The sequence below is a fragment of the Ambystoma mexicanum genome, chromosome 6q (assembly GCF_040938575.1).
Source record: "Ambystoma mexicanum isolate Mex_15411 chromosome 6q, UKY_AmexF1_1, whole genome shotgun sequence".
In the NCBI taxonomy this organism is placed as follows: Eukaryota; Metazoa; Chordata; class Amphibia; order Caudata; family Ambystomatidae; genus Ambystoma; species Ambystoma mexicanum.
Genome location: NC_090937.1, coordinates 1,610,090,108 through 1,610,108,278, shown reverse-complemented (window position 1 = coordinate 1,610,108,278; position 18,171 = coordinate 1,610,090,108). Strand labels below are relative to the sequence as shown.

At 44.8% G+C, this 18,171-nt stretch overlaps 1 protein-coding gene across 1 annotated transcript in view; it reads left to right on the top strand.

The window, feature by feature from the left end:
- The window catches only part of LOC138516905 (E3 ubiquitin-protein ligase TRIM39-like), a 146,002-nt gene extending 135,043 nt beyond the window's left edge, over positions 1–10,959 (top strand). Inside the window, exon 6 of the mRNA XM_069632361.1 lies at positions 9,830–10,959. Coding sequence (XP_069488462.1) covers positions 9,830–10,344 — 515 coding nt within the window. The 3' untranslated portion in view covers positions 10,345–10,959. The remainder of the gene's footprint in view (positions 1–9,829) is intronic.
- Positions 10,960–18,171: the final 7,212 nt, after the last annotated feature.

The following is an 18,171-nucleotide window of genomic DNA, read 5'->3' as shown; positions in this document are numbered from 1 at the left end:
GGTGCCGCAGGGGTCCTCGTTGTCTCTGCTGCTGTTCAACATTTATATTTGCCATTGTTGAAAAACATTTCTGATTTTGGTTTGTTTTATCGCTCATATGCTGAAGACATCCAAATCTATGTACAGCTCAAACAACCATTGGAGGCAATAGACCGAGTTTTATCCTGTGCTATCAAAACCTGGATGCCGGAAAACAAGCTCCAGCTGACTCCATCAAAAACTTAGGTCATTTACTTTGGATTTTATATAGCGCTTTGGATTAAGGCACCATATAAATAACACATCATTATCATTATCATGTATTCGGCTCTAAGAGAAAGGCAACAAGTGCTTTACCATGAACTTTGTGGCCTGCTCTGTTTGGGGCTCCCACCCACTTTTTCGGATGAAGTAAAAAACCTTGACTGTATCTGGCATTCCAGTATGGACTGCAACCTTTATGTCAACTATGCAGTCAAATCTATGTACTACCAACTCAAACTGATCACGCCCGTCTTGTCCCTTGTTGCTGTAAAGGACTGTCCAATAGTGGTGTGTATACTCACAAATTTGAAACTGGTCTATTTCAATGCCCTTCTAATGAGTGTCCAAAAATTACAAATCAAGAGATTGCAGGTTGCACAGAATTTCGCAATCAGTCTGATTTTCTCATTGCCAAGCAAGGTAACCGTTTCACAATATCAGAGGAGCCTTCATTGGCTCCCAGTTCACCGGCGAATCCTGTTCAAGGTATTTATGCTTGGTTTTCAAGTGTACTTACGGCCCTGCTCCGGCTTACCTGATCTCAAAATGCCAAACTCGCTGCCCAAACCATCACTTCGATCTGTGGATCAGTGCCGTCAGACAGTCCCATTTGTCAAAACGAAAACCTTGGGTGATAGGCGCTTTTCTTCTTCCGGACCTCGATCCCGGAATTCTCTCCCGCCGGGTCTCTGATGGGTTATGTCCCTTTCCAGCTTCAGAAAATGATTAAAAACTCTCTTTTTTTGTAATTTGTACTACCAACTAAGTATTAAGTGATGGCTCTGTGTAGCCCATGATCAAATTGCTATTTGACACCTGTGCCTAGATGCAGTCTCTGCTTGGATCCTATGGGGTATGCGCTTTATAAATGATCAAATCAATCTTGCACCTGTGCTTCCTTAATGGCGTTGATGCTTCCCGAGTCAGCTAGCTCAGTAACATTTCTATTTTAAATGCTTGTGTAATTCTTTGAGTTAACGTAAGAACTACTCTTTAAGCTAAAGATAGAATTGTGAACATTAGCCTGCGTCGCATGTAGATGGAATTATAAATATTAGCTAGTCCACACTTAGATAGAATTGTAAATATTAGCTTGTCCACACTTAGATAGAATTGTGAAGATTAGCATTTCCACACTTAGATAGAATTGTGAAGATTAGCCTGCGTCGCATCTGGATAGGACTTTGAGTGAAGGATAGCATGCCGACGCCTAGATGAAACCTGATTGTTAACATGTGCCACACTTGGAGCTGTGAACACCGGCCTGTTCCGCGACTAGATAGGATTGTGAAGGCCAACAAGTGCCACACTTAGACAAAACTGTGAATGTTAGCATGCTAAAAGTCAGGTAACCCACTAACAAATATAACCTCAAACTCTGCATACTTATCTCACCCAAAAACTCACACAACCATCTCTCTCACCTAAGCCGCACGCACTTCACAACACTGCAACAACACACAAGCCGGAGCAACAGCACAAGCGGATTGACACCGATCCAATACCTGCACCAAAGCTCAGCACCCGGTGTATACCGAGTTGAAGCTGCCAACAGAACCCCACTCCTCTCACTATTCTACTCCCTCTTCACCTTACTAACCCATCCCACCTTATCGTTTGCAGATCCGCCAGAGCACCTGGGGACCAATTCCGTTGGTGACGGTGCGCGGTACAAATACCTTTAACATTTAAAGCCCCTTCAAGAGAGATAATGTGCTAGTAAATGGGGAGCACACCTCCTTTGGGTGCACAACGATGTCTACAAGGTTCAGTGCTTTTGGGGTCCATGATGTTTTCAGCTTGCACAATGCTTTTTTGGGTACTTTTGCTTTTCGGGAGACACGGGTTTTTAGGATGGACAGTACTATTATGGCGCATAATGCTTTTCTGTTGCACAACTGGTGCATAGTGACATCATCCATAGACTGGTTATCTCAAGGCTCAGAATGTCACAAGGATCCGTTATGTGTCCTCTCTAGGTACAGGATAGATTCCCTTCCCCTGGCTTCTGACTTGCTTGTTTTAGAGCCTTACTCTTGGCACCTGTTTGGAAGAAATGCCTCTTATCTTTTGGCTGGTTGTTTTCAGGCCATGCCTTACTTCCCAGCAGGCTTTGTGGAATTTTGTATTTTCAAATATATAGTTGGACCTGGATATGCGTTTCTCTGTGTCCCTCTTTTTCTCTTTCTTTCGTTTTCCCCCTCTCGCTCCTTTTTCCCTTGGTAACACTGCAAGGGTTTCATCATGCTGATAACTTCTGTGCTATCTTCATTGAGTGAACTGTGAAGACATTCAAACACTGATTCCCAGATTTGCCTATGGGACCACTCCATAATAGGTATGGGGGTGGTTTCAAAGGGCAAACACTTTTTGCCTAATTCCTACCATCCAAGCAGGTGCACATGACTCTCTGCAATACCCAAGTCTATTTTCCAGCTCTCTTTGCTCAGCCATCTTGGTAAGTTTGGCACTACACACCTGGCACCATATTGTCTCTTATGTTCACCTGCTTTATTTCTCTGCCAGCATCTCTGGTAATTCAGGTGTTTTCCGAAATGAAAACATTTCCTATCTAAGTTTTAAGGGTAAGGAATTCCAGGCATTGGGTACCAGAAATTAAAACGGTTTGCTGTTACCATTAGTCTGTTTCAGCAGCTAGGAGCCAGTGGACCTTGGAACTGTATTCGGTTTTTGTAGATTCAGTCTGTCCTTGAACTAATCGGGGGCATTGCCATACACGCAATTGCGTGTTAAGGTAAGAATTTTAAACTGCACCCGAGCAAATACTAGAAGCCAATTTAGTTCTTTTCTTGTAGCAAATGTATGGGATTTCCGAGGCAAGGTTTTGGCAATGTTGATGGCATCATTCTGGATTACCTGAGGTTTGTGAATGCAGCTTTTATTTGCAAGGCCCAGAAGAACATTACAATAATCAGTTCTTGGAAAAGTTGTAGCTTGTGCAAGGGCCATATAGTTTTGTTTAACCACTATTTGTTTTCTTGCTTCTGGGAGTCTATATGATTTCAAATGGACCACTTTTCCCTTTGGCGTTCTGATGTAATAAGTACCATGTACTCTGCCTGGTTTCTCGCAGAATACATCGGGGAATGCCATAATAAGGTCATTCAAATCTTCTTGTTTCTGTCTAGATGGTTCTTGGAGAATAAGCTCAGAGTTGTCTATCTCCTCTGGTATCAAACAAGGTAATATCGAGGAGGTGGCAGCAGAAGGATTTTCTTTCCACTCCTTTTGGAGATTTACGTGGTAAAGGTGGGTCTTTTGCTTTCTATCAGGTTGGGTTGTTTTATAGATACAGGTTCCTGTTTGCTCTAGCACCTCATTTGGCCCATGCCACTTTGAGACAAGTTTATTTTCAGAGGTAGGTAAGACGACTTATACCTTCTATCCTACTGACAAATATCTTAAATTAACCTTCTTGTCATAGATGGACTTCTGTTGGGCTTGAGCTTTCTCCATGTTAGCGTGGACTAGACTCCGGGCGAGTTTCATCTGCTCTCACAATCGTGTAGCTGTTTGGGAGAGGGGAATAGGAGGCTCTTCTCTCTCTTCCCAGGTCTCCTGGAGCATATCTAAGATCTCTCTTGGTTTTTTACCGTAAAGTAATTCATAAGGTGAGAATCCGGTGGATGCCTGAGGGATCTTTCTCACTGCAAATAGGGCCCATGGGATCATGCAATCCCAGTCCTTCCCATTCTCATCTACTAATTTTCTCAAAATCATTTTAAGGGTTTGTTAAACCTCTCTACAAATCTGTCTGTTTGGGGGTGGTAAACGGAGGTTCTTAAGGTGGTAATGTTTAGTAATTCCTTGGCCTCACCCATATATGTTTACTCATGAAATTGGATCACTGAGCCGTTAGAACTTCCTTGGGGAAACCAACCCTAGAAAAGAGGTATTGGGTAATAAAATCACAGCAAAAATGTCACTGGTAAAACAAATCGCGGCAAAAATGCAGTGGTTTCACCTGGTAAAAGTGTACCCCATTATACCATTTAAGGGGAGCAGGGGTTACGGGGTGACCCCGGTCCCCTTAAATGGTATAATGGGTCAGGGGGTTGCGGGGGTGTCCCCCGCATTCTTTACTTGATTGTCGTGCAAAAAACCACTGCATTTTTGCCGCAATATTTTGTATTCACAGCCATTTTTGCCGCGATTTTAAGACATTGAACCAGAAAAGAATGGTAGCAGGTGTTTTAAAATTTGCTGGGTTGTGTTTTTCTGTATGGGGAGGGCCATTGGGTACCGATTACGAGAACATATTTATTACCAAGTCTAAGGTTTCCAATGGTCAAATGATATCCATCCCAATTCCGGAGAAAGGGACATCATTATTGGTAATGGGTTTAGAGGGGCAGCTAAGGGAATATGTACGCTGGTTTTCTGGCATATTTCACATGTCTAAATGAAGTTCTTTGTCAGCATGGATACCTGGCCTGTAGAATTTCCCACTGATGTGAGTTGGGTTTTAGATTGCCCTAAATGTTCCCCTGTCAAATGAGTGTGTGATCTGTAGCATGATCTTGCAATGGGTTTTGGGTATTACTAACATACTCAGCCCTTCTCTGGGGCTTTCCTTTCTATATAGTGATCCCTGTTTCAGGAAAAAAAAGGGGCTCCCTTTTCTTGTCCTTCTCTCTCAGGAATCACTTTTAAGAAAGCCTCTGTGAGTGTCGGATCATTTCGCTGGGCGAAGGCTAGACCGGGAAGAATGATAGATTCTTCTTCCCTCTTTCCCTCAGTGATGTGTGTTTTATCAGCCTCTCCAAAGCCTAAGCTACCTCTCTGTTTCCTATGGTTTACTTTCTTCCTTAAAACGGGAAAATAGAGCCTTCTGAAGATTTCCCTGTGCAATCTTGTCCCCAGAGTGGATTTCAAATGGAGTTTTGTCATGGTTCTGTAGGAGAACCTTTGTCTCCCCGAAAGTCTGGATCTATGACGCCTGCTATGGCATCTAGACCACACTTCCAGGCCAGATTTTGGTGCCAATCTTATATAACAACCCACAGGGGGTATTAGGACTAAGTCTGTGGGAATCATCCATCTTTTCCCAGTAGCGATGGTGACTTCTCTGCTGCTACAAATATCAAAATCTATGGATTATTTTGTGGTCGTAGAGGGGCCTGAGGCTCTGTGACTCTAATTCTGGAGTTTTAGGGTCCCCCAATGTCTCACATGTCACATCCTATTCCTGACACCATATATAGGGAAGGCATGATATCACAAGTAGGACACTGACACAATGGATACAATTTGTAAAACCTTTATTGAAAATGTTTGGGTCAGAGAAACTCCTAATCTGCCATATGCCTAAAATGGGGGTAGTCTCGACCATCAAACGATAAACACAACTGTCCTCGTGGCGTTGATCAAATAAAAATGGCCTATGCTGAACAAAAAACGAATGCCTGCCCTATTTCTCATACAAAAAGTGTAAAAAGGAGAAATGTTTGCAAAAGGAAAAATCGGTGTTCAAAAGAATAAAGGTCAGTGAACGAGCTAGGTTACACCTCACTGAGTAAGGCTGTCCCTGTAGGCAGGATGACACACTCTGGCTCGGTTTCTAACACTCTGGGGCAGTTCAAAGCTGTGGCTTGAGGCCTGCCTGGCCTAAAGTATTTTTCTTCACCTTCCAAAGTAAAGTTCACAAAGATCCCCCTCTGCCGGGCTCAGGCCTTACAGCATACAATTCACGAAGGTTCCCCTCTGCTAGGCTCAGATCTCTCATGTCACAATTCCTCACAAATTTGCAAGGGGGCTCCCTTCCCCAAGTTTACTGTACTTCGGGTCTCCCTCAATTGGGCTCGGACCCCTTTCGAAGACTTTCAAATGTGTGTGGTGCTTTTACCAGATCACTGCAGGACCACTTCGACTCAAAGTTCATGGTTACTTTCACTTAATTTGCTTTCGCTGCCAGTTTGCTTTATAACTCCAAACGATGTACCTTTTACAGAGACTTTCGAAAGGGCTACTTTATTTTTCCAGACCACTCTGTTACTTAGTATTGCTAATCTCACAGCTGCTTTTTATTTCAAAGTTCCTTTCCAGGACTGCCTTTCCTCGTGCCTTATCCACACGTGTGCAGCCTTCACTTGTGATAGAATGTTGCTACTTCATTAGCTTTAACACACTTCAGTCTAGCAGGTTGCTTGCCAACTCACCCTCTGTGTGCGCTTCTCTCTTGTTTTGATATTTTCAATTCGCGAGTCAATGTTAGTACCACAGTCTTGACCTCGCCTCCCCAACTCTGCCGTTTCCCCGGGAGGGTCGCTAGCGTCCTTGGAACACAATGCAATCTTCACTTATGGGATCTGACCTTCTCCACGTGTCTTTCATGGTCTTTTGGAGGCAACGACCTCCAATAGGGAACTCTTGGGGTTTTTGGCCTGCTTCTCTCTTCCCTTTGTCCGCTGCTCTGCTCCAGTAGGTGTGCCCTTGTGCCGGAAGTTCTGATCATGTTGTGTTCTGCCTTGCTCAGAGTATGTCTTTAGGTGTTGCAGTGCAGGTGTGCATCTGGCGGGGGAAGGAACCTAGGCCCAAGATCAGAGGGTGGCCAGGTGACCAGTGCAGTTTCAGTCAGGAGTTCAGCATGGGAGAGGAGGAGAGAAAGCAGAAGCAAAGAGTAAGGTCTTGAGGTGCTTCCGGAACCGGAGATGGTTCTCCTCAAGTATCAGGGAGGCTGTTCCAGAGGGAGGCCCCAGCCGAAGAAAGAAACCTACCACCAACTTGTTACTTGGAGAAGCGACTGACCTGCAGGGAGTTGGTGGCGGATGAGTGAAGAGATCAAGAAGGAAGATATTTAGGAAGAGAGAGTTGGCCCCAGAAGGCATTGTGGACAATGCAGAGGATTTTGAACTTAATCCCTGCAGCTACTGGGAGCCAGTGCAGAGATTCCAGTCCTGGAGCGATACGATCCCTGGGCAGGAGGCCAAGGACAAGTCTTGCAGTCCTGTTACAGATGAGTTGCAGAGAGCGGAGAGTAGAAGCAGGTAGATTTAGAAAGAGGCTGTTGCAGTAGTCCAGCCTAGAAAGAACCAGAGCTCTGGAGACAGTGAGCTTCTGGGAGAAGGAGAGGAAAGGAAGAATACTTCTGAGGAGGTGCAGCTGGTAGTGTGACTTCTTAGAGACGTCACTCACATCAGAGATGTGAGGAGAGGAGGATAGTGTGGAGTCGAAGATGAGCCAAGGTTTTTGGCCTCACAGGTGGGAGAAGGAAGACGGCCAAGAGAGGCTGGCCAGAGAGCGACAGGAAAGGATGGAGCAGGTGTGCCGATTAGGAGGATCTAAGTCTTACTGGCATTAAGGCAGAGATTGTTGGCAGCACACCACTCCTGGATAGCGGACAGGCAGTCAGAGATGATAGAAGGAGAAGAGGTGGCAGAAGGGAGCCTGAAAATGAGCTGAGTGTCGTCCGCATAGCACTGAAAGTTGAGACCGGCAATGTGGTGGGCAAGAAGTGCCAGGTATTGGTTAAACAGCCAGGGAGAAAGGTTAGACCCCTGGGGAACATAACAGGTAGAGATAAAGATAGAGGAGAGGAAGGACCCAAGTTGAACCTGGGAGGTCGCTCGGAGAGGAAAGAGGTCAGCCAAGCCAGGGCCTGATTGGTGATACCCAGCTTATCACGGAGACATTAAGCAGGATGGCATAGTTGACTGTGTCTAATGCAGAAGAGAGAACAAGTAACATGAGGACACGGGGGTATTGGAACCAAGGAGGGAGAGCACGTTTTCACAGATGTTCAGGAGAGCAGTTTCCGTGCTTGTCAGCTCTGAAGCCAGACTGATGGTCATGGAGACAACCAACCAATTCAGTGTGAAGATTAAGCTGGGAGATGGCCAGCCTTTCCAGGAGTTTGCCCAGGAAAGGAGTAATGGAGATTGGGTGGTAATTAGCAGGGCAGGAAGGAATGGCATAGGGTTTCTTAGGAAGAGGGTGCACAAGGGAGTGCTTCAGGGGGGAAGGGAAGACTCCAGTGGCGAAGGAGTGGTTGCAGAAGTCAACCAAAGCAGGAGCCAGGTTGTAAATGTGGGCCTTGATGGTGTTAGAGGAACAGTGGAGAACCTGTTTTGACAAAGCTTTCTAGAAACCTTGTCAGGGGAAAGGCAGAGAAGGAGGGAGGGGAGGTGATCACAGAAGGGTCAAAGGAAGAGAGGGGAGTAGAAGGAGGAGGAGGAGAGGAAGAGAGGGAGGACAGGATGTCCAGAGTTTTAGAGATAAAATGAGAAGCCAGGCTCGTGCAGAGGGCCTGAGAGGGGACAGGAGATGTAGAGACTGCAGCAGGATTGGCCAGCTCCTTGCAGATTTTAAAGAGTTCGGCCGAGTTGTTGGATGCCACAGAGACGTGGGCTTGGATGTGAGCTCTCTTCTTGGTGAGGACAGAGAGCCAGTATTGCCTTTGGAGCAGGCGGCAGGCCAGTCTGTCAGAGGATGTACCGGAAGCATGCCATTTCCTCTCAGCCACCCTGCACTTATGTTTAAGGCTGACGAGGTCTGAGTTGTACCAGGAGTTGCACTTAGCTTTGGGCTTCAAGTGCCATCCACCCTCTCGTATCATATCCTAAGGTCATATCCCTAGTGGCCTAGTGGCCCTTGCTGCATCCCTGCAAAATGAGGTCAGACCCTCAATTAGGCGCCTGTGCGCCCCGAAGTGTGCATTTAGCAAATACAATCTTTTTTGTTTGCCTTCCTTGGGGACAAATGGGTGCAAAACAGCCTCCAAAGAAGGCAAAACATTGTGCCATTTTTTGGGGAGGGTGGGACACCCCCCAAATCAATGTCCTGGTGGTCCAGTGGGATTGCGGGCCGAGGATCGAAATTATCTGCGACCAGCATTCTGCTTGAGGGAGGGCTTGTTGGTAAGGGGAGAGTCTACCCTTTCCAACAAGCCCTCCCCATGCAAATCCGGCAGAAATTGCCCAAACAGCACTGAAAAACATGTCTGCTATATTTACATGCTGAAGCCTTTTGACCTCACTTACATTGGCAATATTCCACCCAAGTTATGTTATGCTTTGTGACATTTACTTTATTTTCCAAAAGACATTTGATTTGTATTAGTTTCTTGGCTTTAAAGAAATTCCTTTCATGGCTTCCAGGATTGTATTGGTGTTATCGTTTGCCAAAAGATGTAGCTTGTGTCCTTCTCAATGGGCCGATATCTTCTAAGCTTGCATGAACTAGTTACAACGGTGCTGAAACGAGTTGCCACAATTAATAACTGACATGGGATTGTTGTATTCCGTACACGGATGTGCAGTTAATAGCATGTGTAGTTAATAGCTCAATTCTGCTAAGAAATTCCGAACGAAGGGTAGAAAAAAGTTCTTACCAAGAGTGTGCACACAGGTATATCACAGATAATGCTTCATGATTTCTGGAATGACTTAATTCACATATATATCGCAATGTGGTTTTGTTGTTTAAATCCATTCTTCATATCAAGTAGCAAAACATGTTTCGTGAAATCAAATTCCCTTTTTCAAGTGCTAAAACAAAGTTATATGGTATCCTAGGTCTCCGCATGAACTGTATCAATACATACTAACCCACAATTCTTTCTCTCCAGAGCTGGTCACACTGGATCGAGACACACATCACTGTCGGCTGTTCCTGTCTGAAGATGGAAAACGTGTGAGGGACACATGCAGACAGAAGCTCCTACCAGATAATCCTAAGAGATTCACTGTCTCTACCTGTGTGCTGGGGAAGGAGGGGTTTTCCTCAGGGAGGCATTACTGGGAGCTGCAGTTGCTGGCAGAGGGTGGATGGCGTGTGGGTGTCATACGAGAGTCTGTGAGCAGGAAGAAGTCTGTCCCAGTTTCACATGAGAGGGGAGTCTGGGCTGTGATGCGAAGATCAGATGATGGTCAGTACCAGGCTTTCACCTCTAGTGCCACTGTTTTGTTTCCCCGTTTGCCCCTTAAGAATCTGGGTTTTTATCTGAACTATGTGGAGGGCCGGCTGTCGGTTTACAACTCGGACACCATGGAGCTTCTCTACAGTTTCACAGGCACCCCCTTTACTGAGAGGGTCTTTCCCTTTTTCTGGATCTGGTCAGGAACTGATCTGTGCCTTGTATAAGAAATGCATTTCCAGATATCTCCCATACTCCCCGGCAGGTTTCTGGGGGATGCCCCGCCTCTGCCTCAGAGTCTAAGGTGACCACAAGTCCCATGTTTTCATTAGTGTTTAGAGTGTCAGAGATTTGATTGACAGTGTAGACTGCAAAGGCTGAACAGATGTAATCACTGCCAAGTAGGACAAGCGCCTGCCATGGTTTCTGTGCAATGTCCTAGTTATATGATTATTACCATCACCTCTTCACTCAAATGATTTGCCATCAAGTAAAAGATGTCCTATGCAGCTGTTAAAAACTAGGGAAGAACAAATTTCCTGAATAGAAAATAATGCAACTATGACAAAATGGGTGTGTGAAACCAAAGTTAAATAGCCACCCTTGGGTACAAGAGGGTGAGACAACCATGGAAGCCACCATTGGGGGAAGGGTGGGATAACACTGCTAGAAGGATTGGATCGGGCAAGGGACCTAGTGAGACAGATGAGAAGCATGCAGGAGAGCTGGGATGGGGAGAGAGGTCGGTAGATGTTGACTGTTTCTTTATCTCTATGTTCTTGGTTCATTTTTATTTATTTTTCTAAATGCCAATAAAGACATTTTAAACGACTAAAACCAAAGTTAAGTAACTTTTTTGCAAAGTTTAAAGGACATTTTACAGTGAGGCAAATGACTCGATGAAATGCATTTAAAAGTAGGATTGTTCTGAGGGTTACCACCACAGAAAGTGTATGTTTTAGGTTGCAATGCCGACCATCAACCCAGACCTGAAGGTCATATGCTTTTCAATGAGCGGAGTCAGATAAGCTCAGTGCTCAGACTAGACTAGATCAGGCAATCACAGACCACAAGAAGTAAATGTCAAGTGATTATGTCTGAACCAAGCCTGTGCAGCTGACAGGCGGGTAACCTTCTGGCAAGATGCAGGTGGCGAAGTACTGCATCATACATTTCATTGCATATCTAGAATTTGAACAGCTACTCACAGCCCAGCCTCATTGGCCTCCAGCCACAAATGAAACATTCCTATTAATTTTGAATGAGAAACTTTTCACACATGTGCATTCCAACTATTGACTTCGACATCTCCGTTCAAGCACAATTGAAAATATACAGAACATTACTCAAACTTTCAGAATGCTTTATGGGACAATGCACCTGAATTAAGTTCTGCTGGTCATCTCAAATCTCTCAATGCTTTGGCACCATGACGTGGGAACCGTGGGTTGCACTGTGACGTCACAGCGGAGGTCATGGGTGGTGTGGAAAGATTTTCCGGACCCAATCATTTCTGGATAATGTTGTCCCGCTAAAGGGGAATAACAAAGCTCTGCCTATTATCTTCATTTCAAGCTTCGGCAGTGAAAATGCTGGTGGTTTGAAGCACTCTTCGAATATGGTGGTTCAAAGAATTACGCTGCAGCAAGCTTCTTGTTTGTGCCAAGGCAATAAGCGCTCAGATGACGTGGTGCAGCAGTGACCAGGTTAGAGTAAGCGGCAGCAGCGATTCAAAGAGATCGAGGGAGTGTCACGGGCAGCAACTGCGGGTCATGTTGATTCAAATGTATGAACTTTGTCTTGAAGCGGTTTGCCTGTGAAAAATATGCATCCTACTTGTTCTGCCACTCGTGATGCTGCACGTCCCACTCGAGGGGCTCGGGTACAAGAGATGTCCTGTTCACTTTCCTCCCAACATGGGGGAGGCTAGAATAGACCTGCAAGGGTCCTTTACCTCCTGAAGCAACACCAGCTGGCAGAGGGCCTGGTCTTGCTCCAGCAGCAGATCACACCCAATATGACCTGGGGATGGTTAGGTAGCAGAGATGGAATTACCCACATACTTTATTAAATAATAAAAATGAAAAAAGCCAGGATTTCTACAACATTGCCAGATGGCAGTTTCTCACAGGATCCAATTGAAAAAGGGACCAGGGGGTAAAAACTAAAGGTCCAATAACAATGACATATAATCTCCAAGATAGAACATATCTCGGAGAACTACAAATGCAAAGAGATGAAGCATACATTTCCAATTGCCCACAGAAAGACTAGACGCATGGCTCGGCATCATAGGCAGAGCAGAATGATGTCAGAATGCAAGATGGGGGGGAAGGGAAGGGGGGCAGAAAGCGTCCACTTAAGTAACTGAAAATGCCAGTGACTGAATAGCGGGCCCTTTGGATTCTGGTTGAGACATTTCCATATTTGGGAGAAAAATGCAAAAACAATATAATGAATACACCTACACAACACCAGAAGGAAGAAGTAACGGAACACAATGTCATGTACCTAGAGGGGAGCGGCCAAAAGAAATTGAGGCATTGTTTTGGCCCCATCTACAATTAAAACAAGATGGCCCTTTGGAAAGCTAAAGGCTGACCACTTTATATTAGAGAAGATGTTATTAAACCAGCTTTTTCAACAGACGTTGAGGAACACTTAAAAGACTACCGCAGATTACTGGGCTGTCCTAGGGGCAGGTCAACTATTCAAGAACCATGTTGGTCATGACCTTCTTTACCACACAAAATACTGGTGAACTCAACACATTGTGTTCAGAAACAATACTCCATTAAAGCCCAAGCAATCCCTTACATAAAAGCAATAGTAGAGCAACTGTTAGACCTAGACATACTGAGGCAGTTCAAAATGATCACAGTTCTGTACTGTTAAGTAGCATCCAGCGGTATGGATACAAACAGTATTAGGTTTGGGTTCTTCACACAATCTATAGACTCTGAGAGATTCAAATACACTGCATTTACTTGCCAAGGAAAAACATTCTGTTTCAAAAGAATTCCTCAAGGCTACAGAAACGGCCCAGGTACCTTCTCATGCAGAATACAGAACCCAATTGTCGGAAGTTTGTAGATAATCGTATTGCACTAATGAAGATATAAAGACACAGCTTGAAAAAGTGGGTTTAATCATGAAGAAATTGCTTCAAAAGGATATATATTCAATTTTAGAATATTGAAAATTGCACAAAGAGAAGTTGCATTTTTTTGATTTGCCAGATTAGAATAAAAGGCTTGCCCTACAATGTTTAGAAAAAGTTGAACACTTAGAAAATCCTTGCACAAATTCAAGCATTACTGGGTTTGATAAACTAGTCGGGCACGTTCTGAATGATAACTATTTGGAAGTAACATTACTTCCTGGTCAAAAAGCTTTTACAAACACAGTTTGCAGCTATGTTGAAACCAAACCAATAGCAAATTGTTCACATGTTGACACAGTCTCAGAACGCAAATTCGCTCTTGAAAAGAGCAATTGTAACAGCAGTACAGGTTATACTTCAAATGAGAGCCAAAAAACAATGCACCTGAATACTCCACTAGTTCGGCTGAAAGCAGCAACAAGCTCAATCATCTTGAATGCTAAAGCACTACATACTACATGGATTCAATGGGCTGCTATGCAGGCTGCGCCTAATGTCAAGTACCGTTACAAACCAGAGTTGAAGCAAATGTGTGATCTTGAGTAGTCCTTGCAAACAAGAGAAAAAGTAACTGCTACACACAATCCAATCTGGATGGTTCCTTGAGTTTATTTCCTGTGATGGATCAGAAATTCTAGCCATTGGCACAATATAAACTAGTCTGCATGTGCTGCTGTTAAGGGTTATTTCAACTATAATAATGTATTCGAATGCCCAGAAACCAACACAAAATACTTGGGTGATACATCAGCTGTGAGGGTGCAGTAGTAAGAGATCGACACACAGGTGTCATTTATGTTGCTAAAGACTTTTATTCAAATGAAAAGTGAGGTTGGGGAAGCGCCTCTTTAGCCCTAACGGTAAGAGGGATTTCTCTGCCTCAACATAAATCTCCAGTGGGTCACTCAGGATGTCAAAATAAAGAGAAATGCACCGTTGTGTCGAAACCCTAACTCTAGCCCTCATACTAACAACTCAACATATTGTGCAAAGGAGTTGTCTTCTCAGCAGTTTCTTTATAGTTCTTTCAAAGTTCCAAAACAAAGTTCCAAAGGGTCCAAAGAAAGGAGTTGAGAGAATGTTTCCCTTCTCTTGACTTCTCACAGGGATTACATGTTCCAGGGACAATTACTTCTTTCCCTTGGTTCCTTTTTTACTTCCTTGAAGAGCTAAGAGAATATCTGCCCTTCTCTTAGCTTTGCCACAACATTCACAATCCCAAGGGCTGTCTCCCTTCCCCAGGTTTCTCTTGCTTTGCACAGGCAACCGGGTTCACACTTCTCCCTTTTACTAAGAATAAGAAGCGAAGTGTGAGTCTCAGGCTCGCTTGGCTTCAACAGTTCTACTTCTAGGTAGACCTGGTGTACTCACTGCCAAGTACTGCATATTGCACAGCCAACCTGGTTCCCCTTCCTCCCAAGTTCTGTGACTATGAAGATGAGCAACCGACGTGTTTATCGTATGGATGCAAGTCCCAGACTCGCCTGTCTTTGGCACTTCTCTCCCTTTGTAGGCTTAGTGCTTGGCAGGAGAGTGTGTGGAAATCGATATAATATTGTGACCCCAATCGCATTGTTTGAATGTATGTTGGCCTACGCCAAGCTGTCTAAAGAACACCATGTACATAGGTTCCGCGGCAAGGTCTTGACCTTAATGTATTGTGTAAGCCGCCATCTTGGATCTAGCCGCCATTTTAGGTACTCTTGCAGTGTGGAAGTCACCCTGAATCACAAAATGGAGGCCGAATGACATTTTGAGTAAGACTCCGGCCATGGTGACCTCCGCACACGTGAATAAACAATATGTCCGCAGGCCACTTGTTAGGGTCACGAACTAAGACCTTGTCCTCTCTTTGTGTAAATATGTAACTGTATCAGCGGAACTGATCAAATTATGTAAATTGTGTGTTCGACCTGGCTACGAACCCTAGCCACAGTTCCAAGAATGGTTAACTTGCGAGAGGGCTGGCCAATGCAGGACAAAACGTATAAAAACCCAAGCATCCCGATGATCGGTCTCTCCCACTTTCAGTGCGAACCTTACGTTGAAGGTTCGCGTGTTAGTCAGAGGGCCGAATAGCTATCCGTATGTCAATTGACTTTGGTAACTTTGTAACTTTGAAATAAAGCGCTTTGTATGGCCTTTGTAACCTGTGTTGGTGTGTTTCCTTTTGGGCTTCCCGGCCTCATATCAATTTCTCTGTTTCCACAGTTGGCGCCCAAATAGGGACCCTCAAGATTGATGCCGGATCATTGAAGGTTGACGCAGACTATCGAATCGGGATCGGACGGTATGATTCTGCGGGCCCGACCGATCGAGATGCGATACCTCGGCAGCGCTGCACGATCCGATCCTTGGGCGATAGTCGTGCGGTCTGACACGGCATCTTGACGAGGGTCCAAATCCGAGGCGGGCAGATTTGCCGAAACCACCGAACGCAGGTAAAAATTCGTTAGTTGAAGTCCTTTGTAAACCGTACGGTTCTCCTTAGGTTTGGTCAGGTGCAGTCGTGACCCGGCTCTTAATTTAACCCTGACAATTTGAATTTGGCGTATTGTATCTGCAGACACAATTATTGGACCAGGTAACACCAATTCTTTGAGAAATGCCTGGGAAATTGTCTAGCTGCTTTAGGGCTCTGTTCCGCAGCGATCGACAATCTTCGGAATTTAGCCGTCCGGCACCACATGAGGGGTCGCCGGCGTGTACTATGTACTGTAAGTATGGCATTGGTAGTATTGTATTTAATGACATTTGGCACAGACAGACCAGAAATGCCTCCGAATTTCAGTGGCCAATCAATGGTAGTTTTGAGATCCCCCGTATTGAATACTTAGAATCGATCTTGCTTAAGAAAAAGGCTAGGCCAGCAGCCTTTGATGTGTTACAAAATTGGAAAAAGGAAGCATTGCAGCAGCTTAAAAGTAGGGATAAACATGCACGTCGTCATAAAACGAATGCCGAAAAGGCATTGTTGTATGACAAGGAAAAACGATTAGAAGAAGCCCAGAAAATGGATAGAGCTTTCTCGCTCGAGGTCCAGAAAATTTACCCCTCTAAAGATTTCCATGTTTCCGAGGAGTTTATTGAGAAAATATTGAACGAACGGAGGCCTGATTCTTCAGCGCCACCTCCGTATGCTCCTGTTGTGGGCACCTTTCCCGTTCCTGCCATTGCTCCCGTTGCTATTCCTACTCCCCCTGCGCAGCCTACTACTCCTAGTTCTTTGGTAGTTGCTCCTCTGTCTATTTCACTGCCTCTCTCCCCTGCACCCTTGTTAAGTCCACCTACACTTTCGATTCCGGGGAGCCCCGTGCTCGTTAAAACAGATCCCGGTGCAGGGTCAACAGTTGTGACTTGTAGTACTGTTCCTGCGGGCAGGAAACAGGAACTATTTGCTTGGGATAAGCATTGCATGGAAAAAGGTGCTCAAACTGAAGCATTTTCAACATTATCTAATTTGCTCGATTTTCCCGAGAAAAATGTTTTTATTGAAGGACTGGGGATTCACTTAGGTGTAATGTGGGGTAGATTGCAGACTTCGGATCTCCCACAAGGGGTGAGAGATCTGAATGCTTTGGCACTTTCGAGGGATACAGAGCAGAAAGTATGTGGACATGTTGATAGGTTGTTTGAGTTTAGGAGGGATTTTGAAAGGTTACAAAACGAGGATGATGAGGATGATAGGATATATGTACAGAAACGGTTCCTTTCGTGCCGGAGATCAGCACCTAATGAAGTACGAATTTGTACCCAAGACGCGATTCGATGGATCTCGGATTCATCGATACCGCCAGATGAGGTGTATGACACATACAGTCAATACACGGTAGAGATGCAAAGAAAGGTAATCCAAGTGATGGTACAGCACTTACAGGAGGAATGTATAAGGAAGAAGGTTGGTTGCCCCATAGAGTTATTAGGTATTTGTAAAAGAGCTTTTTCGCCCAACACTTCTACAGCTGCTTTAGCGCTCGATTTGGCCCTATTGCTCAGTAAGCGGTCGGAGGTCCCTACATCTCAGTTGCCTATGAGAGAGGTCCCTCCAACCCTTGTCCCAAAAGCAGAAATCCCCGCCGACGCGGCGGCTGGTACTCCCGCGGTGGATATCCCTGCACATTACGTATCGCAGTTTGTTCACGTCCCGTTCTCTCGACAGGAAGTGAACACGATTAGACAATCAGTCCCTGATATTAGGAAAAACCCGACAGGGTTTTATAAAGAGATAGAATCCGTCTTACAGTCTTGTGTTCACCTTAAGTGACATGGACTTATTGTTTCCAGTGCTTTTGCCAGTTGATGTATGGAAACAGATACGGACAGTAGATGATGTGCCGGGGCTAGGGGATACATGGGTAAATCTGATTAGGATAGATGAGGAACGACCAGCTGGTGAGAAACCACCCCAGGTAATACTTACCTTACCCGATAGAATAGTTGCTAAACTAAAAACTATAATCCCAGAAAAAAAGATTATTTGGGACAAGCTTACGGCCTGCGTCCAAGGGAAAACTGAAGGTACTACTGAATTCTTTAATAGATTTGAACAGGTGTTCTCTGACTTCAGTGGACAGGATTTAGGCACAGAGTCGGGGAAGAGGTTGTTTGTGGACAAATTTGTACGTGGATTGTTGCCCGACATCCAGTCACAAATTATGTCCTCGGAGCGCTTGGCAGGCAAAATCTCAGTCAGAGGTTTTGCATATGGCTCAGTATTATGAGAATCGGGTTAATAATGAAAAAGAGAAAATCGAAAAAAGAAGGGGCGACTTGAAGACTAAGGTATTGTTGCAGCAAATTGTCAGAAACCCCAGAGGAGGTACGACACAGACTAGAGGTCAGTACATTCCAAGAGGAAATACTCCTCTGAATTCTATAAATATTAATCAGT